The sequence below is a fragment of the Micromys minutus genome (assembly GCF_963924665.1).
Source record: "Micromys minutus genome assembly, chromosome: 5".
Classification (NCBI taxonomy): Eukaryota; Metazoa; Chordata; class Mammalia; order Rodentia; family Muridae; genus Micromys; species Micromys minutus.
In genome coordinates this window covers 44,106,325-44,130,686 of record NC_137974.1, presented here as the reverse complement: position 1 = coordinate 44,130,686, position 24,362 = coordinate 44,106,325, and the positions used below count along the sequence as shown (strand labels likewise).

General features: G+C 39.4%; 1 protein-coding gene across 3 annotated transcripts in view; it reads left to right on the top strand.

The window, feature by feature from the left end:
• The window catches only part of UGGT2 (UDP-glucose glycoprotein glucosyltransferase 2), a 117,638-nt gene that overhangs the window by 18,838 nt on the left and 74,438 nt on the right, over positions 1-24,362 (top strand). For all 3 annotated transcript variants that reach the window (XR_013975036.1, XM_080916903.1, XM_080916902.1), the window contains 9 exons: positions 2,558-2,658; positions 4,814-4,913; positions 6,671-6,731; positions 10,231-10,322; positions 15,042-15,192; positions 18,555-18,674; positions 19,351-19,436; positions 19,862-19,997; positions 22,515-22,646. Coding sequence is in view for 2 of the 3 variants with exons in the window: in XM_080916903.1 (XP_080773029.1) it covers positions 2,558-2,658; positions 4,814-4,913; positions 6,671-6,731; positions 10,231-10,322; positions 15,042-15,192; positions 18,555-18,674; positions 19,351-19,436; positions 19,862-19,997; positions 22,515-22,646 (979 nt within the window). In the remaining variant the exon portion in view is untranslated. The remainder of the gene's footprint in view (positions 1-2,557; positions 2,659-4,813; positions 4,914-6,670; positions 6,732-10,230; positions 10,323-15,041; positions 15,193-18,554; positions 18,675-19,350; positions 19,437-19,861; positions 19,998-22,514; positions 22,647-24,362) is intronic.

Here is a 24,362-nt window from a genome sequence, read left to right as displayed (position 1 = left end):
TCCACAGCAACTCAGTTACTCTTTTTAAAACAAAGTTTTTTGCCTTGGAGTATTATATGATGTAGTACATATGTTGCTTGAATTGGTAAAAACAAGAAAAAAATCAGTATAAATTATTGTTCTAACTAAGAGCTGGGAAGAAAGTTCAGTCTGTAAAATGCTTGCTGAGCAAGCATGTGGACCCGAACTCCATCTTCAGAAGCCAAGTACAAGCACCTGGTGTGACGCCATACACGTGAGAGCCAGGCACAGAAGAGGCTGCCACACAAGGCCTGAGCTCACTGGCCAGCCAGTCTACTTGATGACATCCAGACCTGTCATATACTTTGTCTCAAAGCAAACAAACAGCTACCACATCTCTGTACATAGCACCCACACGTATGTGTGTACACACAGAAAATGCTATTATGACGGAATACAATACAGTCTGTACTAGTATGACACTTACTGGGCTCACAGACTGGATAATTGACAGTAAGAGAATTGACTTGCTTCTACTTCTGGGAGAGAGAAGTCTGCATGCTCTCTTGCTTCTGTGTCTCTGTCTTTGATTTCAAATTTCCCTCAGGAAGGATTACCACTATTGGTCTAGAACTTTCTGCAACCAATATGACTTCTTCAGCCAATCACATCTGCAAACATGCTCTTACGAAATGAAACCACAGTCATAGGGGTCACATGGTGATGGATTTGTTTGGAGGCCCTGCTGTCTTAGTTCATTTGTGCTACTAGTAGAATATCTGAGAATGGATAGACTATAAAAAGCAGAAACCTAGGGGTAGAAAGTCTAAGATTACGGTGGTGGTGGTGCCCGTATGCCTTTTAGAGGGGAAGAACGTTGTCCCCTCCGATGAAAGAGAAGAAAGGAAGAATAAAAGATTGGCACTTAGGCAGTGCATGCTGCAGACCCTGTGTAAGGTGCTAATCCACTTGTGAGAGCGGTCCTCTGCCTCATCACTTCCCAAAGAGCACCATCCTGATAACACCTCTCAGTACAACTACAATGGACATGAATGCTGGAGGAGACGTGCTAGACCTTAGCACTGTCCTTACTATCCCCACACACCATCCTTTAGCCTTGGGGTTGACCACTCATGACTCAGGAGGGAGGACAGTGGGAGAAACACTGGAGAGTTTCAAGGCATGGGAGACAGATGCTGCTTTATTGCACTAACCAACTACCCTTTACTATTTGTAGGCTCCATTCCTGTTTCCCCTAGACTGGCTCATGTGAACCTTCCTTTCTTTCTTTCCCTTCCTTCCTTCCTCCCTCCCTCCCTCCCTCCCTCCCTCCCTCCCTCCCTCCCTCCCTTCCTTCCTTCTTCCCTCCCTTCCTTCCTTCCTTATCCTTTCTTTCCCTTTTCTTTTGGGCAAGGATGAAAGATGAGATAAACAGAAGGCAAACACTTTAAGCTTCTTTGTATAGAGCATGTCTGAGCTGCCCTCCCAACCTCCGAGTGCTCTTGTAATACTAGTACAGGGAGGCGCCACTAGAGCATCCCCACTGAAATCTCCCAGACAGCCTGTGTGATGAGGTCCACCACTGCATTTTAAATAAATCTTTTCTCCGTTTCATTTAACTTTTTCTTAGACATAGAAGTTTCAATTTTGGGCTATTTAATATCTAAACACAATATCAACTAGCAAGATAAAACAGAAACAAAAAATAAAATAAAATAGACCCCAAAAACAAAACAAAAAAATGGAGGAAAGGGTTCCCCAGAACTCACAAGGCAAGGACTTCAACAGCGATGTACATTTTGCATATTCATGATTTTAGAATCTGAAATAGAATAATTGTTTGGTTTTTATCTTCTTTTAAATATTTGAAATAGAAGTTTTTCCTACTATCAGAAAAAAACTTACATTTTCTCTGAGTTTGTATATATTCAGTGATTCTTGGTGTTTCACTAGTATGCACTGACCTATAAAATAAAATTGGTTTAAACAAGAAAGGCTACAATGCCTTGATTACTTGAGCAATACAGGAAAGATAATGTTAAGATGGTGTGTATAGTAAAATGTCCTTTGACTACATCATTGTTTGACCTAAAAGATGCTTTTATATGTTTAACACTGGACAAAGTTACCTTATTTGAGCATTTTATGTAAGTCAGAAGTGAAGCTATAAAGAAATCGAACAAACTGAGGTTGCTAGGACCCAGTGAAGGGTGCTATGAGAAGCATTGTCTGTGGTTGTAGATGGTTTTTGTTTTAAAATATAGAAGCCATACTTAAAATGACTTTGAAATTTTTTAAAAATTTAAAAATTATTAATTCTTCTGCATCTTTTACAGGTCACATTATAATTAAGGATCAATCTCTCCAGATTTTTTTGTTTTATATATTTTTTAAAAGACACACACACACACACATATACATACAGTGATGTGTCTTCCTTATTAAATTCAATGACTACAGCTGTATCACAATTTATTAGCTTAACTATGAATTATTAGCCTCTTTCTCATTACAGGAAGCATTTCAAAAGTATACTGTTTGCATCATAATTTATGGTAAATGGTGAAAATTAACATTACTTAATATTCTGATGCAGAGAAATATATTCAGATCTTAAAGATAATCTGACAATATTCCAAAAGTACCTGATTGAGAGCAGCAAAGAAATGGCGCCTTTGAAGGTCTGGGAGCTGCAAGGTATGGTGCACACTTAGGAAAAGACCTCGGAGTGTGACGTGAGTGTGAGGGTGTAAGCGCACATGCTGTTCATTGTTAATGAAAACATCACCACACTTTAGTGTTATATGAGACATGGGCATTTGATACTTTCTCAATTACTACTCCCCACGTCAGAGTCTGTGGTATTGATTTAAAGACTGGAGTAATGGCTTGTGCCTGTAATTTTATCAATGGAGGCGCTGAGACAAGAGGATTGTCTGGGTTTAAGGTCAAAGGCTTTACACAGAGTTGTAGACCAGCAGAGACTCTGCTCAAGGTGATGACACCCTCCAGTGCAACACTCTAGTGAGTGGCCCGTGTTCCCAAGACCAGCCTCCCGCTGCGCTCCTTCAGCCACGCTGACTGAAGGGAGTCACACAGCAGACCAGGAAGCAGCAGGGAGACTGGAAGAGAAGGCATTGAGTCCAGAGTGGGGTGACAGACAATAAGGAATCACGGTTCACTGGCACATGGAGGAAACTTCCAGGAAGAACTGACTTTTAAAAATTAATCCACAATTCTCAAAAATGTTGTTAAATTAGGAGAGTTTAGAACCAAATGTTCCTTTTGGGGAGTGAGCATAGCTGTAATTTCTTAGACCCACCAGCAGCATAAGTAGATCAGGAGGGCATCTAATAGTTAGAGCTTAGGCCTTAGGCCAGCAGCCTCATGTAACTTAACCAACTATGGTGCCCATGACCTGCCATGGGGTAGCAGTAGCTCTCTTCTGGGACAGAATTACCAATTGAAAATACAGTGACACTGCTTGATACAAAGTAAAAAGGCCCCAAGAGCTGTGCTGGACTCAGGTTGTTAGGTCGGGCAACAGGTGGTTTCCTCACCGAGTTATCTGATTCTTTGCTAAATTTGGCTTCAGACAGTTTGTTTCTTTGCCAGATTTTTAATGGAAAATTTCAAGTGAAAGGGCAAGCAGCTATAAACCTAGCAGTTTCTGTGCTAACAAACAAAACTCAAGATTATGTGACCAAGATTGAACCAAACTTTTCCTTATTTTCAGTTTATAAATTTCCTTCTCTGTGGTTTGAATGGCTTAGTAGGTATGTGCACGTATTTTTATGCACAAATTTCTCATGTCTTTCATGCACCCTTTTTAACATAGCAGCCTTATTAAGACATGATTCACACATGATACAGTTTCCCCTCTGAGCTGTAATGTTTGGTGTTGAGAGTTCTGCAACAGTTACCATGGGCAGCATAAGAGTAGCTGCACCACTCCAAAAGTCATGTGCACATGCACTAGCAACCGATCCCTTGCTTTCCCCAACCCCCAGCTATCCTGAGGGGTTTCTGCATTCCACAATTAAAAGGCTGTTCTTCAGAATTTTCTTGACAAAATAACGTGATGCAAAACTATTTTATATTTGACCTGAGATTCTTGGCAGAGCCTTTTCACATAAACTGTCCTATTTCACTTTATTAAACTTCTGAAGACAAAACTCTCTCCATCTCATGAAAAAATTAATACCAGTTTGATACATTCATTAACAAGTGAATAATGTTTATTCACCCAAATCTTACAGTGCATCATACACAATCAAGTCTCTTTAATAGGCTTTTGAAGTTCATAAGTTAAAACTATAGTAAATGCACAAGACAATGGTCTGTAACTTGTGTACCTGACTGCCGAAGAAGTGTTCTGCCAATTATCCATGATCTCATTATTTTATTACATGTTCTAAACACATCCTTAAGATGCACACACATTGACAAATTATCTTTGAACTGATACAAGCTCTTCTTTCTGAACTTTGTTGTTGTTGTTGTTATTGTTTTGGTATTGATTCTAAAAAAGGAGCTTCCTCAGAGAGAGGCCTATAAAGTGACCCATTGTGTGTCGTCATCAGGACGGAGATATTAGTGAGCACAGTTTCACTGTAGTGTTGGGACTAGACATAATTGAGTAGGCTGAGGAAACTTGTTAGCATCTATGTCCGTGGGGGGAGGAACACTGAGTGGAATAGTTGGGCTGAGTGGCTGTGTGTGTGTGTGTGTGTGTGTGTGTGTGTGTGTGTGTATGTGTGTGTAGGACCATTGAGTAGAATAGTTGCACTGAGTGGCAGTGTGTAAAACTGCAACATTATACTAGATGTCTTGGTGGTCTTTTTTCTTCCAGATCTTAGTTTTCAAGCGGCCTCTCAAATAGTTTCCACTCCTGTGTATGATGCCATCAAGTTGATGAAAGACATTTCACAGAACTTCCCTGTGAAGGCCAGGTATGTCAATATGTCAAAGTTCACTGGTGTAATTATAAGCAGATCTCACTTACTGAACTCTGTGAGAATAACTGATTCATAAAAGGAAGACATCAGTTCTAGAATATATAGCTTTTCAAAATTTAGGATTCTTCACTGTTTATGTCTAGTTTTTATTAGAGTAAACTGTTTGATGGTATTTACTTGTTTAATATACTACAAAGAGAAGAATTAGAGGCTAAAGGAAAAGAAAATTCTTTTTAAAAATTATTTTAGTAAGAATTATGACTAATAAAATATTTTTGATCAACAAATAATAAGGAAATATTTTTATTATTCCAGGGAAGATAATAAAAGTTATTATTCTAAAGAAGCAATATGTGTATGCAGTACTACCAAACCACTACTTTAGGTTTTGGATTTCAGAATTGGTAATCTTTTACATGTATAGAGTATTTTATGTAATTTTTTTTGCTATTAAGATACGTAATTTGTTTCAGGAAATACTGTTGCATTAAATGTACTTTTCATTTCAATACATTGATCATTTGCATATGCATAGTGACCATAATACAAATTTAAATTTTATGAGAACTTACAAAATAATACAGCTCTGATACATCTGTATTTTGTTTAGAAATTACCAAGTACAATGTTATAAGCAATGTAAAGCTAATAATTATTAAATTATAAACCTATGCTAAGACAGAAATCACACATGTGCGTGACACAGACTTTCCCAAGAGCCAGAGCAGCCTGTTCTCTTGACCCATCTTTTTGAGGATTGAATGCTACATCTTTTTCCTTAAATATACTATTTGGTCCATTTGCTTATAGTTCAGATTAAAGATTATTAAATGAAGGTAACTTTATATTTGAAAGATAAATAAATAATATCTGTTAGACAAAAGAGATCCCAAATATATTTTATGGCCTCCTGAAAACAAAAGTTTGTAATTTTCATTTGTCTTTGTTTAGTTTTTTAGGGTAGGTTATTTCTGTGTGGCCCGAGCTGATCTCACACCCTGTGTCTTATGGCCCCATCCTCTTAAGGAACCTTCACCACTATGCCCACCACCCTGACTATATCAGAATAGTAGTCTAGAGTAGCTGATAAGATGTTGACATTCTTCCTTATCTCTGAGTGCTATATCTAAACATTATTGAACTACATTTGGAAAACACTCCAAGACTAATAATAGTGTCTTCATTGAAGTTGAACAGATATCATCCTTATAATTATTCTAAATAATGCAGTGTGTCAACCATTTACATAAGAGAATAGTACATACTCTAAAATAGTTTATGTATGTTATTTATAATACATAGTAACATGTGTAGAGTGTATGTAATTACAAACCACGTTTAATAAGGACCATGACTACAGGCATAGATTTTTTTTTTCTGTTTTAGAAAACTAATAAATCAATTTCTCATTTTTGCCAAAAGATGACTTGGTTCATCCCAGTTTTACCAAAATTCTTATATAATTGAGTGCTTTGGAAACTAAAGTAGTGATAAATACACTATAGTAATACTTGATGCATATAGTGGAAATATATGGCATTTTGAGTATTCATTTTATGTTAATGGAATATAGTATCAAATTACAGAACCATTTGCAAACTTGAGTAGTTTGCAAATTAGGCTACAGAAATATCCTCCTGAAGCATTTGGAAAGTAATTATTTTCTAAGGTATTGTGTTACATTGGATTGTTCCTTAGCACTTAAGAGGCAATGATGCTGCTGTGTTTAAGAATCCTGTTTGTTCTCCCAGATCTCTCACCAGGACTGCTGTAAATGAGCTGCTGAGAAAAGAAATACAGGAAAATCAGAAGGTCAGCTTCAATCTTACTAACATTTTCATTTTTCACTACTTAGATATTCTATCTTAATAAAAAGCAAGTGTTAATGCTTTTCTCATTGTTAAAATAGTTCCAAGAGAGAAGGTGAGGTTCTTCAGTGGAGTAACACTGAGTCTGTGAACATACTCCCTCCAGGGCAGGCGCCATGCTCGGGACTTAGGAGGAAATGAAAGATACCAACACTCTTATGTGCTTTTCTCTTTCTTTTTTTTTTGGGGGGGGGGTGGTTTGTATTTTTCTGTCTTTGGGGTTTGTTTTGATTTGTCATTTTTTGAAGTTTGTCTTTTTTGGTTTTGTTTTTTGAAAGAAGATGAAGTTGGGTGGGTGAACAGTTGGAAAGAATCTAGGAAGAGTTGAGGGAGAGGAAAATTTGACCACAGTTCTTCTAAAAGCCAGTAAATACAAAAAAATAAGCTTTACACTGTCACACTCTACACTCTCTACCATATGGAGAATGCACTGCAATTGCTGTCTTTATACAACTCTACTCTCTGGACTTCCCACCTCCAACATAATAGTTAGCCTGTTTTGTAGTGCTAGTTCTGAGGCTTAGAAAGAATAAACTAGTGTTAGACTACTAGAACATCCCTAGTATTCTGTATCAAGTAAAACATAGTTGCTCAATTGTTTGATAACATTATTCCAAATGGTCTATTAACATTTAAACATCAAATTACACTAATTATGTTAATACTTACAGTGTATGTTAATACTTGTGATACTAGTCATAGCCTAGCTCCATGCTGTAAAATGGTTTCTCTTATTAATATAATATCAGACTCATAGGGCCCTAAACAGTGTTAATTTTTCTCACATGAAAAGCTGTCTTAAAGTCCCCGTCACTGATGTTTTAGGCTCTGCTGTCAGGATGTGTTTCTAAAACACCAACTGCCTTTCTTGGTAGAGAGACGGCAGCAGCAGCTCCAGACTTCTTGTGTGTGTTCAGAGACACAGCGTCTAAATGTGTGTTAGTAACCAAATTCATGTTTATAACAAGTACTTCAACAGATTGGACAGGGACCATGGACCCAGTCCTGTGGACATCTCTAGCTATGAGGAAAGATGAAAAGCTTGTGTTTATTCCTTTAGTAATGGAGGTGAGCAGAGAATTGGGCTAGGTAGGATGCTAGGCTAGTTGGCCACCCTAGTAGTCTTGTCAGCATTCAGTGACACAGCTAGCTAGGTTGAGTTACTGCCCCCTTTTGTCCTTTACTAACTGATTCTTTTGAGAGTTTCCTTTTGAAAGAAATTTAGTAAGATCATCTGCAATAAGGAAGACAAGATAGAAAAGAAGACAAGGAAGTGCCAAGGTGTCAGCGGCTTCATGCATGTGTTGTTCTTTTTGCTTGCCATCAGAACGTTTTCCCTTGTGGTCATCTGGATCAGGGAGCTAGAAGATCCCATAGGATTAAAGAGGCGTTGCAGGAAGAACTGAACATAAGTTCTGTCCAGAGAGTGGCCCATCCTTTCCATCGTGAGTGAGCTGGGGTTCAAGGATGAAGTAAGCACAAGTAGAAGACAGTAGGAGCTAGCAGCAGGAGTTAGAGAGATGGCCAGTGGTAAAGAAAACATACTGTCCTTGCAGATGACCCAGGCTTCCTAACACCCATGTCAGACTGCTTATAACCATGATAGCTCCAGCTCCAAGAGAACCAACCCCTCTTCTGGCTTATACAGGTAACATATGCACATACAGACACATAGACACACAGACAGACATACACATGATTTAAAAAATTAATCCTAAAAGCTAAATAGCAAAACACCAGTCTTAATTGGGTGCTTCCAGTGCCCACCGGATAGATAGTAAATCATTATCAAATCACTTACAAATCAAGAGAAATAACTGGAGAAGTCTTGCTGAAGCAGCCTCCTGGAGGTCATGACCGAGAGTGGCCAGCAGAACATCTTTACAGATGAGCTTCTGCCTTCCCAATCCTATGATTCACATTACAGCTGTGCTGCAAGGTATGATGCTCGTACATTCTTAGCTGAGTGCTGTCCTCCTTCCTTTCATTAAGGCCACTATGTCCCTGAGCAGAGACTCTTGGAGAACTCCTGAGAGGAACATGTATAAGTGTGAGACAGGGGAGCTCCCCTGCTCCCAAAGTTTACATTCAGGAGTGCACACAGCCTATGGCAGTTTGTCATATTACAACATTCCAAATCACCAAAGGGGATAACTTCCAAGAAAGCATTTGTAATGCAAAGTAGTATCCCTCAGAGGCAAAGTGCCCTGAAGCCTACAGTTGTTGGAGAAAGAGACTAAAACCAGTGCAAGAGTGATCTATAAACAGTCTGCAAGCCCAGAAATTCAAAACGTTAGTTTTGCCTGTTGTACTTCTAAAGAACCCCACCCTAATGTCTGTCCCAAGTAAGAGTTGCTCATCCATCTTTGCAAATCAGAAAGTTAAGTCTAGATCTTTGTAAAGATATCGAACTGTGGAAGGCAGCATGTTGTTTTGTAGTTAATGAAGCCATCCTCAGCAGAGGTGAGCTAACATACAGGATTCACACATGCGTTAAAAGAAAATACTGTGAAAAGGTTGAAGCTGAGAAGCAGCAGAGGTTTTGAAAAGGATGGCTAAGATTAAAGATGGATGCACATTGATATCCATGCCCAAGAAGATGACAGGAAGTCACCGCTGCAAAAGTAACAAGTAAAACAAAACATTTCACAAGTAAAAACTACAATTTTAAGTAACACTGGGGAGAATTACCCAAAATACAGTATGAAACACAGTGGAAAGAAAATAAAATAGAAATGAATTGTACAGAATCAAAGGGGAAAACATGAATACAAGGCAGAGAAGGTCTGGTAAACCATACATAAGAGTTTCTGAGGTAGAAAGAGAAAAATATGGGGAGAAGAAACACAACTACAATTTGAATTTTTTCTAAAGAAAATAGATCTAAAGCTGTGTATGAAAAGGTGCCCTGTATATCCAGAAGACTGACAGAATGAGCAAACCAGACACTCTAGGTGATGAATGAGGTTCTTGCTGTAATGGAAAGAAAGAAATGGAAGCAGCTTCTCACCAAGAACAATCAACATGAAAAACGTGGAGTATTCCAGGAGGAAGCTGTGCTTCAGAACAAGACACACCCTGCTACAAAGAACACTGCACACGAGGACCTCAGGGCAGTGCTAAGCACACAGCTCAGCTTAGCACACTTGCATATGTCTGTGCATGGCTTTGATACCTGCTGTACCACACAGACACACAAAAATGCACACATAAGTAAGCTCACTCGCTCGCTCTCTTTCTCACACACACACACACACACACACACACACACACACACACACACACACACACCACATGGAAAGAAAGAACTCACTCCGGAAGCATTTTCTGAGGCATTCCTAAGAAGTTTCTTAGGGCCAATAACTAACTGGCTTTCTGTGTTCTGTAGTGGAGCTAAAATACTTGTGACTGTTGCTGACAAACTTATTTTGCTTTGTTTCAAGGACCTACATGACAGATTTGAAATTAAGCCAGGTGATGCTCGTCTGTTTATAAACGGCCTGCGTGTTGACGTGGATGTTTCTGATCCTTTTAGGTAAGTGTTAAATTATTAATATAAACTATGGTTTATGTAAAGATAAACATTTTTCTGAATTTATCATTTGTCAAAGTGCAAAACAAAAATGTTTTAAAGATTAAGCTGATATTTTGACACGTGATTAAACACATCTATGACTATAGTACAATATTCTGATACAGATACAATGTAAAACAATCGAGTTGGGTGAAGAGCATGTATAAGTGTTGTCAACTGTGTGACCTAATTCTCTGTACAGCATCCTGCCCACATTTCAGTCTCGCTCACTCTTACGTGCAGTGTTTCTTGCTGTGTAATTCTCCACAGTGGACCAGAGGACAGGGTCTTAGAGTTTCAGAACCAGGAGAGATGTTAGTGAGGCGGTGATGGTAGAACTCCAACTACTGCAGTACTCTAGACGCCCTTTTATTTAAACTAGGTCAGTGTCCAGCCTGACATTGCTGTGGGAATGGACTGAACGGCTCTAGGAAGGAACTGCAAACAGCTTAAGGTGTTTCCTCAGCAGAAAGAAATGAAAATAGATGGCTCAAATTGTTTGTGTCCTGTCAGACTGCTGAGTGCAATCAGGTTTCTCAGGCCAAACAGGATTCTTCACAAGCACTCTAGGGTAGAATCGGGAAGTTTTCCAGTGCAGTGGCCACTTGCCTGTAAATTAAAGTCATGGCTCAGACAGAAGAGAGGTAGAGAGGAGTTGGTGCTGTTCCCACAGAGAAGCATAAGGCAACTTTTAAACATTGATGCTGGGACCATAGGACAGTCTCATAAATATAATACTTTCATTCAGTTATTCAGTTTTAATTTGCAGAATATGATTGTTGAACTGGAATTCATAAAATTGTAAAATGTTTCAGAAACATTTTTAACAGCTTGGAATCATAGGAAAATACAGATTTCGACTCACCCTACCTACCCACTGTGTGTGCGTGTGTATGTGTCTTAGTCAGGGTTTCTATTCCTACACAAAACATTGTGACCAAGAAGCAAGTTGGAGAGAAAAGGGTTTATTCAGCTTACACTTCCACATTGCTGTTCATCACCAAAGGAAGTCAGGACTGGAACTCAACAGGTCAGGAAGCAGGAGCTGATGCAGAGACCATGGAAGGATGTCAGTTACTGGATTGCTTCCCCTGACTTGCTCAGCCTGCTTTCTTACAGAACCCAGGTCTACCAGCCCAGGGATGGCACCACCCACAATGGGCTGGGCCCTCCCCCCTTGATCACTAGTTGAGAAAATGCCTTACAGCTGGATCTCATGGAGGCATTTCCTCAACTGAGACTCCTTTCTCTGTGATAACTCCAGCTTGTGTCAAGTTGATATAATACCAGCCAGCACAGTGTGTGTGTGTGTGTGTGTGTGTGTGTGTGCGCGCGCATTAGTCCATTTGGGCCTTATTAAATATGACTTTTCTCCATATTAGTTATATTCTTAGCCCTAAGAGCTTAAGATATGCAGAATAAAAAGTCATGTGTAGAGTATAGAAAGTCTCAGATCTTGTTCTGTAAATGTAGAGAGACAACAATCTTATCTATGCCCAGGAACAGTGAAGTCTCCTTTAAGAGAATCAATGTGATGGTATGTAGATTTTGGAAGATTTTCTATGGCAGTGCATGGAAAAGCTCCACAAGAGAAATATTCTCATTTATAATTTAGAAAGAATGGATTCTAAACCCCGAGTCTTCCCCCTATAGTTAGTGATCTACATGAAGTATGTCATAGCGCCTTCTTCCCTCCTTCCTTCTTTCCCTCTCTCCTAATCCCTCTTTGCCTCCCTCCCCCTACCTCCTCCTTCCCTCCCTCCCTCTTCCTCTCCCCCCCATCCCTCCACTTTCCCCTCCCTCTCTTCTTCCTTCCCCCTCCCTCCCTCTCTGCCCCCCTTCCCCCTCCTCCCTTTCTCTCCAGGGTCTCACTATTTAACTCTGGTTGTCTGTCCTGGGATTTTCTGTAGCCCAGGCTGGGCCTTGAACTCACACAGATCCACCATCCTCTGCCACTTGAGTGCTGGGACTAAAGGCTTGAGCCACTGTGCACTGACAGTTTTTGTTTCTTTTTTATGTAAAATATACCTCTTATTTTTACTTTTAAATTTTTATTGAATATTCTCTGTAATTACATTTCAAATGTTATACCCTTTCACCCACTCCCCTCCCCCTCCCCTTACTTCCATGAGGGTGCTCCCTCTCCCAACCACCCTCTCCACCTCAGTGCCTTGGCATTCCCCTAAACTGGGGAAATGCAGCTTCACTGGACTAAAGGCCTCTTCTCCATTGATGTCAGACAATGCTACATAGGCAACTGGGGCCATGGGTCTCTCCCACCATACTCATAGTTTGGTGGTTTAGTGCCTGGGAGCTGTGGAGGGTTTGGTTGGTTAATCATGTTGTTCTTCCCATAGGGTTGCAGACCCTTTCAGCTCCTTCAGTCCTTTCTCTGGTTCCTTCATTGGGGTCCCCATGTTCAGTCCAATGTTTAGATACAAGCATCTTCCTCTGTATCTGTATGACTCTGGCAGAGCCTCCTAGTAGGCATCCACATTTGGCTCCTGCCAGGAAGCACTACTTGGCATCAGCAACAGTGCTTGGGTTTGGTGGCTGCATATGGGAGAGAGTTGGGATTTTCAACATCATCACAAAAAGGCTGTAAGAAGCAGAGGATGCAGAATAATACCATCAATGTGAAAAGGTAGATGGAAAGGAAAGGGGGGGGGTGTGCCTGCTGGTTTTGTATCAACTTGACACAAGCTGGAGTTATCACAGAGAAGGGAGCATTAGTTGAGGAAATGCTTCCATGAGATCCAGCTGTAAGGCATTTTCTCAACTAGTGATCAAGGGGGGAGGGCCCCGCCCATTGTGGGTGGTGCCATCCCTGAGCTGGTAGAACTGGGTTCTATAAGAAAGCAGGCTGAGCAAGCCTGGGGAAGCAATCCAGTAAGTGACATCCCTCCATGGCCTCTGCATCAGCTCCTGCCTCCTGACCTGCTTGAGTTCCAGTCCTGACTTCCTTTGGTGATGAACAGCAATGTGGAAGTGTAAGCTGAATAAACCCTTTCCTCCCCAACTTGCTTCTTAGTCATGATGTTTGTACAGGAATAGAAACTCTGACTAAGACGGGGAGAAAAGGATTCAGAGAAAGGAAAGTGCCCATTACAGAGACATTCATAGTGGGTTTTCTGTCTACTCCATAGTTTTATAACCGAGTGGAGAGTGAGGAGTTACTGTGGCCATATAGTTTTTGCTCATCTTTCTTTGTCCATTTTTGTAGAATTTTTTTTCTTTTCTAAACATACTTTTAAGTGAGAATTACATAATTTTCCCTTCTTCTCCCTTTCCTTCTTCCAGCCTCTCCCAGGTTTCCCACCCCCCTCAGTTGATGGAGTCCTTTTCTTTGATTATAATCATTTTTATATATGATTTATATAATTTTATATATATGCATATTAATATTATGTTTATATGTGTATGCATATGCATAAATTCATGAATACAACCTGCTCAGTTTGTTTTGATTGTTTGTGTGTTTGTGGTTTTAGGACTGACCAATCTGCACTGGATAATCAGTAATGGAGAGAGGCTGATTAACCGTCTCTCAGCTGTAATTACTTCTCTGCATCTTTGTCTATGGGGGAAACCTGACAAAATTTTACCCCTCCCCCACTGATATTCTCATTATTCTGATCTTGCTTATACAGAAGTTTCTGGGAGAGATAGTTTCATAGCAAACTTCCTGATATTCTGGATCTTGAAGTCTTTCTACCCCCACTTCCAAGAGATCCCTCTGGATACAGGTGCAGGAGATGTGATGTAGCTGAATTCTTTGTGGCCAGGCTCTGTTGGTGTGTGGGGGCATTGTGTCCAATTGTGGTTTCCTGTGGTCTTCTCCATTGTTTATAAAGAGGAGAGTCTTTGATAAGTGGAGCACAGATAGCTATTGCCGCTGGGTAGGACTGGTAATTGCTTCCCTGCATTGGCACCTTGCAGAGTCTTTTCTGGCACTGTGGAGGCTAGACCACAGGAAAGAGGCTTTCAAGCCAGATTCAACTCAGATCATCTATCTATCTGGTGGTGTGTCCTATGTGTGGTGTCTTTAGCACTAAGTATGCCTTCAGCCTCTGAGAGTCAGCCGAGGCTAGCTCAGCCATATTGTATGGCAGTAGTTGTGCTACCGTGACCAGCCATTCTAAGAAGGATTTCATGTGGGACTGGAGTTTCTGTTGGTCAATGGCTTTGGAGGATTTTCTTATCTTAATGATTTTCTGATTTAATTCTGTTGAACTCTTCAAATACTATATATCTACAGGCATTAAGACTCTGGATTCAAAGCCTTAGAGCCCTCTAAACCACTTGGGGTTTTAAAGTAATACCGTATGATAATTAGTTCCTTAGAATTAGTTAAAAGGTAGACTTCAAATTCTAGATAGGCAACTTATTTTACACTGTTAATCCACTACTGAAGTTTTAGCGTGTGATAGATCTCACAACATAAAATTCAAATATTTGCTTAACTTAATTTAACATTGAATTAATTTCAGAATATTGGAATTAAATTTAAGATATTCAAATCACTGAAATCAGTTTTAAATGTTAATGTTGACCTGTCTTCCACACTCATTCATACACATGTGCACATGTTCATATACAATTGAAAAATATTGTCAAATTTTAGATTTCCAAAAAGTTTTGACAAAGTAAAATAGAATGATTTCTTCTGTGGATGTGAAGCATTTTAGATATGCTGAAGTCAGAAGGAAAGCTGCTGAGTGGCCTTAAACGTCTTGGGCTCAGTGAAGACGAGATGAGAAGATTTTTAAAATTAACCTCACCTGTGTGGGACCATAACTTTGTTTTAGATATTCGGCATTCTTCGATAGTGGTAAGTGTTCATGTTATTCCTTGTCCTACAACCTTTGGGGATTTAAGATTTAGTATAGAACTATGCATTTGTGGTCTTCCGAGTATGTGTGTGCATTTGAATCAGTGTTCAGAAGAGAGAACAAAAGCACAGACCCATTCTCTGTCCACTCGGTGGCTTCACATCAGGATAACTGCTCTCACGAAGCATCTTTCTAGCTTCAAGATAAAGTGGTCAGGTGACAGAACAATCCTGTGAACAGTAGCAGTGACCAGCACCAGCTAATTAAGATCTGGGGTTGTAAGAACGCTACTGAACATGAGACTCATGCCTGAGCAGCCCACCGTGGGCTCCCAACTGTGCAGTGTGTGCTGCAACCTGGCATCTGGGAAATCTGTTCTCACCTGCTTTGCTGAAGCAAGGTGGTTCTTTAGAGACTGTTCTACAACAGACTGTTGTTGCCCTTCAGTTCTCCCTAGAGTTTCTTTTCAGTCATCTCCTTGTCTTGTGCTTTTTCTGTTCTCCAGGTAGTTCCTACCTTTCCTTCCAAGTTCAGCTGAAAAGTCTCTTACCGAGAGAAGGTTTCCTAAACAATGGAGAGGTCATGGGGGTTGGGGTGGTGGTGGTGGGCTTGGTTTGGTCTAGTTTTTTTGTTTGCTTGCTTGCTTATTTTGGTTTGGGTTGGGTTTTGGGGTTTTGGTTTTTCAAGACAGGGTGTCTCTGTGTAACCATGACTAGAATTTGCTCTGTAGACCAGACTGGCCTTGAACTACTTCCCTCTACCACCTGGGTGCTGTGCTACTGCTGCCCAGCCTGAATTCATGGCTTTAAAAATAAAATGTCCTCAGCTTAAGTGGTTTAGTAGGATTCAGAAGACCCGGAAGTGAGGCACTCGGTCTTATACCAATATGGTGTGAACTGTTGATTTTATACGCATCCTTTATCATGAGGAGGAATCTCCTTATGTTTCTAGTTGTGTAAATGTTTTCATAATGAGAAGTAAACTTGTCAATTTTTTCTATATCAAGATTATTATAATTTCCCCTCTAATGATATGGTGCATTACATAGATTTCCATGTTAAGATAATTCTTTATTTGTGGTAGAAATTCTACCTGGTCACAATTGATAGTCTTTGATCTATTGAATCTGAATTTACTTTGTATATATTATTGCATAAATTAGTGTTTATGTTCATAAAGGTTATTGATCATTTGTGTGGCTTCTGTGTAGCAGTTTGATTTCTTTATAGACGGGGCATCTGAGTCTTCTCTTCGTTGTTGTGGTCTTGTCGGCTGCAGTAACTGGTCAAGTGTGCAGTTGACCGGCTTCTAGTTCTTCTGTGTCCTCCTGTCTCTGGTACTCCATTTGCCTGCACCAAACTTTACTGCTGTGGCCTCTTGCTTTTCTGTTCCTGGTGTCTTGGGTGACGTTAGACAGCTGACTTGAGATCACTCCTTAGTGATGTAGGAACCTGAGCTCCTATATTCAGTTTCAAAGAGTCTTTGAGATTTAAGATTATATTATTTAGTTTCTACATATTTCTGATGTTTCTGAATTTCTCTTGCTAATCTTAAATTCAGTTGGTTGTGAGATTGCATAGTTTGGACCATTTCAATTTTGTGAATTTACTGAGATGTCTCTTTTGCATATATTATATCATACATATATCTATGATATCATAAATCTATCCCATATGCCTACTGAATATATGAATATAGAATATATACATTTATATAGAATTATATTTTGGTAATAAAATATATTGAGAGATATTTTAGTTGGTTTATAGAATTAGTCAAACCTTTCTTTACTATTTTCTCTAGTTACTAAAAGTGAGATTATTATGTCATTATCTACATCTATATCTGCATGTATATCTATATATATTGTCTATTGTGTTATGTTATGCTATGTTATGTTATAAATCTGCTAAAGAGCGAAGACTACATTCCTAGAAGTAGAAAGTCTCAGTCTTTGCACACTGTGTGGACTTGTGGTAAGTTGGAGGGTACTAAGCCAGAACTTTTGTATTTTCACCGTCACCTCTCCTACTTCTTCAGAGTTTCCAAGTGAGTTGCAGGTGGGCACAGCGTGACCTCTCCTGGGATGTGCTAATGCAGTGCTAACAGTTCTAGGATTCCAGGGCAGGTCTCAGGACTCAGCACCTCAGTCTTCCTTTCCCATGGCAGGCTGGGTTTGGGTTTCTCAGAAGCTGAGGTTACAGGCATGGACCACCATGTCTTCCCTATAATCTTTGTACCTTTTTAAAAATACAGGCGAGAACTTGATTTAAAAAGAAAGACAGACAGACAATAGAGTTGGCTGATAGTCCAAATGCCAGGCACTCTGTTGTCTCTGTTGAACCGTGTCCTGGGCTTTGTGGCATTCTTCTCTTTTGTCTTATTTCTAAGATGTGGCCCTCGCTGTCTCCAGTCACAGTCCATGCTGTTTAGCACCTGAGCTCCACTCTGAACTATGGCCTCTGTCTTCTTGGCACTGTGGTATCTTTATCTGCCGAGCTTTCAGGAGTCTATTGTCTGTCTGTGTGCAGGTTAGGAGCCAGCGAATGGATTCCGCAGTCTTCCTGACTGCTGAATGACCATGCATGACCTGCATGACCATGTTCCCTGCAGTTTCTTTCCCTTCCAGACCCTCTCCTGCTTCCTGCAGAGGAGAACAGAGTCATAGCAGATTGAGATGCTTAACTATAACTTTCCAGACAACTGACTTTTGTGTTGAGCTCTTCCTCTAGGTTTGAAAATGTCCTTCTGGACAAATGCGAAGGAAAAGGGTTAGAATGATCCCATTGGTGGATGCTGCTTGTTATGCTCACTCCATGTCCTTGCATGGTTTCCTTCAGCTTCTATAATGGCTTTGGGGGAGAGGGGTGCTTAATAGAAACTGCTCCATGAAAACACTTGAGGAAAGCAATTGCTAGAGAAAGTTTAGGCTGCGGACTGTTAAGAGTGCTTGTTGGTTTTGCAGAGGACCCCGTTCAGGTCCCACTACCTGAGTCAGGTGACTTACAAGGCTTATAGCTTGTGTGTGCAGTCCCAGGTGGATCTAACAGCTTTGGCCATGCAGGCACATGCAGCCATGTGGTCTCACATGCCTCTGTCCCACCATCCACCAACCAGTACACATAATTTCAAATGAAACAGACCTTTCTTTTTCTAAGGAGCCAAAGTTTTCATTTGTATTTGGAAGCTTACAATTGTCATATGTGATATATTCTTTATTCAGTTGACATTTTATATCAGAAATATAGAAAAATTTGTGTGCATGTTCATTTGTGATTTAATATGGTGAAAAATTTCTAAATTTGAAAATGATATAACTGTTATTTTAATGTATTTAAGATGTTTCTGGATTCTTTTCTAGTGGATTAATGACTTAGAAAATGATGCTTTGTATATTAATTGGCCTACAAGTTGCTGGGAATTCCTAAACCCAGTATTACATGGAACAGTTCCTTCTGTAAGGCGTAATTTTCATAATTTGGTGAGTTTTATATTTTAATTCTTACATAATTTTTATAAAGATGACATTCCTTTTGATTATCTTCCTGTTGGCTAGTAGGCACATCAAGTATAAGAAGTTCTTGCCTGGTACACCAATAATTTCACTTAATTTGTTAATTGTTATTCATCTTTCATATAGTTTTATAATATTTGTTCATTATCTCAAAGGAATTTATAATTTTTGCTATGTTTTGAAGTTTTGTAGTCAAAAAAATGTAAATTCCATTTTTTGTAAATGTTTATTGGTTCATTATTACAGTTCTAAATATTCAAACAACCCTCAGGATCTGACTGTGTAGCCGCCTCAGGCTGCACTGTGTTTGCTTCTCATGGGAGCTTTGCATCTGTGCTGGCAGCCCTCAGGAAGCTGTTGAATTTGTGCAGTTAGGTAACATCTTCAAAGAAGGCCAGTGAACATGTGGAATGCGACCTCTCATTGTGTTGGAAATATGTATATTGTGTATCTACAAAGAACATCTTTAATCTTTTTAAGATTCCGTGTATTTAATATATAACTATAATAAAGCTTCATAAATTATAAAATTTTATATATTTAAGCTCGTTTTTGAAATCTTGCATCTTGAATTTCATGCTTTAAATTTTAAAAAATTAGATTATATTTAAATTTCATTTAATGATTATATTTACTCTTCTAGGTTCTGTTTATTGATCCTGCTCAAGAATATACCCTGGACTTTATAAATTTGGCACAATTTTTTTACTTTAATGAAATTCCTCTTCGGTAATTGTAAATTTATATTACTAAACTACAAAGTAAGTCTAGGACTGCTTATCATATATCACAGAGAGTATAGCCCTGGTGTCTAAGGCAACAGGTGTCACACAGGGAATGAGGCCTGGGCTATACAACACCCTGGTGCCTCCATGGGAGACCCTGCCCGTCAAGCTGAGCGAGCTCTTACATATCTGTTTGCTTGATGAGGAGATAGGATAATTACTCTGGAGATGTCTTAGGGCCACTTGAGTGTGTAAAAGTTGTGAGTATTTGGGTGAATAGGTGTTATAATCAAATTTTCAAATAGTATTCCCTTCTCCCATATCTAATACATTCCTCTGATCTAGATACTGCAATGTAATATTTTAAGTAGTAATTTACAGTTATTCAAGAGATAGTTGTGACATTGTTGATTAATCCTCTTTTCCCAGAATTGGTTTTGTGTTCATTCTTAATGTGGATAATGAAGCTGATGGAACAACAGATGCTGGAGTTGCTCTTTGGAGAGCTTTCAATTATATTGAAGAAAAATATGATGTATCAGAAGCATTTATTTCTATGACACATGTGAGTTTAGTCACTAGATAAGGTTTCCATAATCAACAATTTTCTTGTATCTCTATATTTATTATTGTATCATTTAAAAAATATAAACATGTTTCTGGAAGTTAGTGCAGATAAATTTGGTCCCTCAAATAGTCTGGTGAAACGTATGCCATTGTCCAGTGTTATAAGTGAGCAGCAGAGCCCCTACCAAAGTCTACCGATTTACTTAGGCTAATCTAACCTTGTAAGTATTTAACTTGTATATATGTGAACTAGAGAAGAAAATGATAGAAAATGTTTTTTATTTTAGATGGTTTCCTGAGCTACATTTTAAAGTCATTAGGGCAATGATTAAAGACACTGAGTCTGTGGTCCCAACTTTCTTAATGCTGTGTCCTTTTGTGCACTACCTCATACTGTGGGGACCCCAACCATACAATTGTTTTGTTACTACTTCATAACTAATTTTGCTACTGTTATGAAATGAAATATAAATATCTGGTATGCAGGATATGTGACATGTGACCCTCAGATGGGTGGAAACCCACGGGTTGAAAACAGCTACTCTAATGACCATGTATATAATAGGTACTTCCTAGACAGTTTCAGAGGACCAGATAGGTGAAGGACAGCAAACTGTGTGAACAGAGATAATACTGAGTCTGCAAAAGATATTCTAGAGGAAAGGCGGACATGTCTAAGAACGTGACTCAGGGAAAATAACAAATGAGTGTCCTGTAAGTAGAGTTTTAGATCACTTAGTGCAGTCTATAGACTGGCTCACATACTTAGTCTTGCTTCTTTGCTACTTTGTATTAAAATTGTGTTAAGAGTTTGTAGTAGCATGCTGATCACCATCAAAGGTAATTAGAAGGCAAATGGTGGGCAAGTATCCCAGTAAGGAGCAGTTTCCTCTGAACACTACTGCTGTATAATATGTGTCAATAATACATCTGCCTTAATTTTACTCATTTAATGGTTGCTATAAGGGTTTATAAGAGACTTGGTTTCACTTGGACCTTTCATTAATATTCATCTGCATTGTTGTAATAAAAGAATCCATATTGAATTGAAAACTGAAACAAGGGGCTGGAGAGATAGCTCAGTGGCTAAGAACATTGGCTGCTCTACCAGACGACTCAGGTTCAATTCCAGGCACACACGTGGCAGCTCATAACTGTCTGAACTCCAATATTAAATCTATATAATCATTTCATATTAGAAATTAATGTATGTATCATGGTTTGTACCTATCACTTGCACTTGAGTTGTCTGCTATATAATCAGGATAATGCCATAGTTCCTTAGAAACCCACATTATACTTGAAACCAAAGGCTTCTTCCCTAGATCTTCATCTAAACCATGAGACAGGATCAGTAACTTTTTTGAATTACATTTTTATCTAAAATGATTTTTAAATTTAAGTATATTACAGTCATATTCTTCTTCTTCCTCCAAGTCCTTCTAGATTCTTTCCCCTTCCAAACCCACCCAACTTTACATTTTTTTCCAAACTAAAGCTCAGTGATGACATTTTACTAAAGGGAAAGGTGAGATGGAGAGATGGCTCAGTGGGTAAATGCTTGGTACATGTAGAGGAAAACCTGGATTTCGATCTGCCACACCCACAACAAAGCTTTGTCTGCCAGGACCCACCTGTAACCCACTGCTTAGGATCAGACTGCAACAAGAAGACCGGGCACCCTGGCCTGCAAGTCTAGCCGAACTGTGAGCTCAAGGTTCAAGGTAGAAAAAGAGAGGAAGATAACTCAAGTCAGTCTTTGTCCTCCACATATCACACACCAGAAGGTCACCCACACAGATGCATGCAAACACATGTATATACCACACAGACATGCACACATGTATGGATACCACACAGACATGCACATACCATTTTAACAAGAAGAGCTGAGAAAGAAAGGGAAGCATGCAGGGTGCTTAGAACAGAGTAGGAGAAGGTAAGAGGATGTACAGTCATGTTTACTAAAGAGCAGTCAAAGGAAAAATGAAGCATTTCTGAGATGTCATTCTTAAATAATTTACAAATACATTTTAACACTTATGAAAATTAGTGTCTAATTAGATTAAAATGCAATTAACAGAAGTTGTCATTTTGAAATTTATATAATATTTTTAAATGTTTTCTAAATTATAATGCATGGTATAAGTGACCTCTTGACCTTTATATAATGTGCGTATTAGAATCAACAGGCCACAGAGAGAGATAATTGTACTCAATTGATGGAATACTTGTCAGCCATACATGAGCCATGAGTTTAGCCCCCAGCACTGCAAAAACTAGATGTGGTACATACCTGTAATCCTAGCACTGGGGGAATGAAAACAAGGCATTTGTTCAAGGTTAGCCTTGGCTACAAAGTGAACTTGAGACCAGTCCTGGGGTACATGTGACCCTACTTCAAAATCAGCAAACAAAAGAATTTGGAATACTTGTTCTTTGTTTTGAAAATACAGTTATGTTCTTAGAGAAATAACATTAATTGCTGTAAAACAAAATTTGTGTGTTTCCACAGATGTACCAAAAAGTGAAGGGTCGTGGCGTACTCACTGTGGATGACGTGGAGAGCACTCTTCAGAGTAAATTCCCTCATGCGGACATTTTGGGTATCTTGGGAACCCATTCCAAGTATGATGGCAGAAGAACGGTAAGAGCGGACATGGGACAGAGTGAAATACCAGACACAAGAGCAGCACCGCACAGTCTGACTGCCGTGTGAAGCCTAAGACAGGGCTAAAAGCTGCAGTGGACAAAGGTGGTTACCAGAGACTCTGGGATGCAGGAAGACCAGGGAAGATATTAGTGAAGACATATTTATAACATTCAGTTAGACCAGAAATTCCAGAGGTCTGTTCGACATGAAAATAATTATAATTCCAACATATTTCATACTCGAAATGCCTAATGAAGAAAGTTTTAAGATCTCTCATCACAAAAATGTAAATGGAAGCTAATGTCAGCTTTTCTACCCAGTATTTACATCTACTGTGAGATGCCTGTAAACTTACAGATATATGAAATGCTACATTGAATGTCACTGGCTTATCTTTAGTAATTAATATTTTGGAATGTGTAAGTTGCTTAATTATAAGTTGTAGGTTAGGAGGAAATGGAAGACCTGTATTTCCAGCAGGTAAATCTTAAGAGTCAGTGCACATGCATTCAGGGTTGGGACATGGCTCAGTGGGTAAGATCCCAAGATTTCATGTGGAAAAAATAGAAAGTTGAGAATTGTAGCACATGCCTGGAAGAGTAGCATGCCTAAGGCTAATTGGCCAACCAGTTCAGCCAAATTAATGAGCTTCAGGCTTAGTGAGACACACACAAATACACACACACACACAAGAAGTAGGCATTCATCTATTTAGAGGATTTTTTATAAACTTAACGTTAAAAGCATCTAAAACTACGTCCATCATGTCCCTTGTTACCCCAAACCTACTGGGGTGTCATGTTCCTTCTTCATGCCTTACCGTAAAGAGTAGGTAGGCTCACCTCTGCTGGAAGGGTGGTAGGCAGCCTGGACGCTTTGTTTTCCTTCACATCCTCTGACACAACCATCAAGTTGTGTTGAGTCTGCCTGTCAACACCCCGGCCCTGTCCTTGCCCACTAGTACACCATTCTGCCTCTTGCTTGGTTCCCAGCTGCAAGTGGACTCCAGCTCATTGTTTCAGTGTTGCTGTTGTGTTCTCTCTAAAATAAGTAAAATGGTCATACGATCATTGAATCTTCATTGGGACCTCTGAGAACTTTATTCAGTCCTGTTTTCATTAACCATCTTTCTTTTTACTAAACTATAAGTGCCTTTAAGATGATACATTTAGGTATATGTTATCTCTATACATTCATCAGCCTTTAATATAGATGTCTGCCCAGTAGGTGCAGCCATAAGACAGGACTGTGGTTACGTGTTCAGACTTTCGGTCACACAGATGTGGGTATAGGTGAAGTTCTAAGCTATGATAGCCATCTGACACTGACAGTGACCTGCTCTGCGTCTGTCCTGTCCTGTGAAATGGTGTCATAGAGCTACAGGTTGAACATCCCCACCCAATTTCCAAATGCTTCAGAGTCTCAAACTGTGGTATCATGAAAGAGTCTGCACATATTCCAAAATTTGAACACTTTAATCTAGTATCAGAAAGGGAACAGTTAATTAGCATGCAGTTCCTAGGCTACTTGTGAGAATGCCAGTTCTTATAATAATCCTACACTTAGTACCAAGTGTCAGTGCATGACTTCTTTAGAAGGTGATATCCAAACACTGCGGATGCCTGTGATCAACCTTCTGACTGAATGTCTCTGATCACAATTCTGACAGCACCGCGATGCCACGCCCTGCGTGTGTCAACATCACCTGAA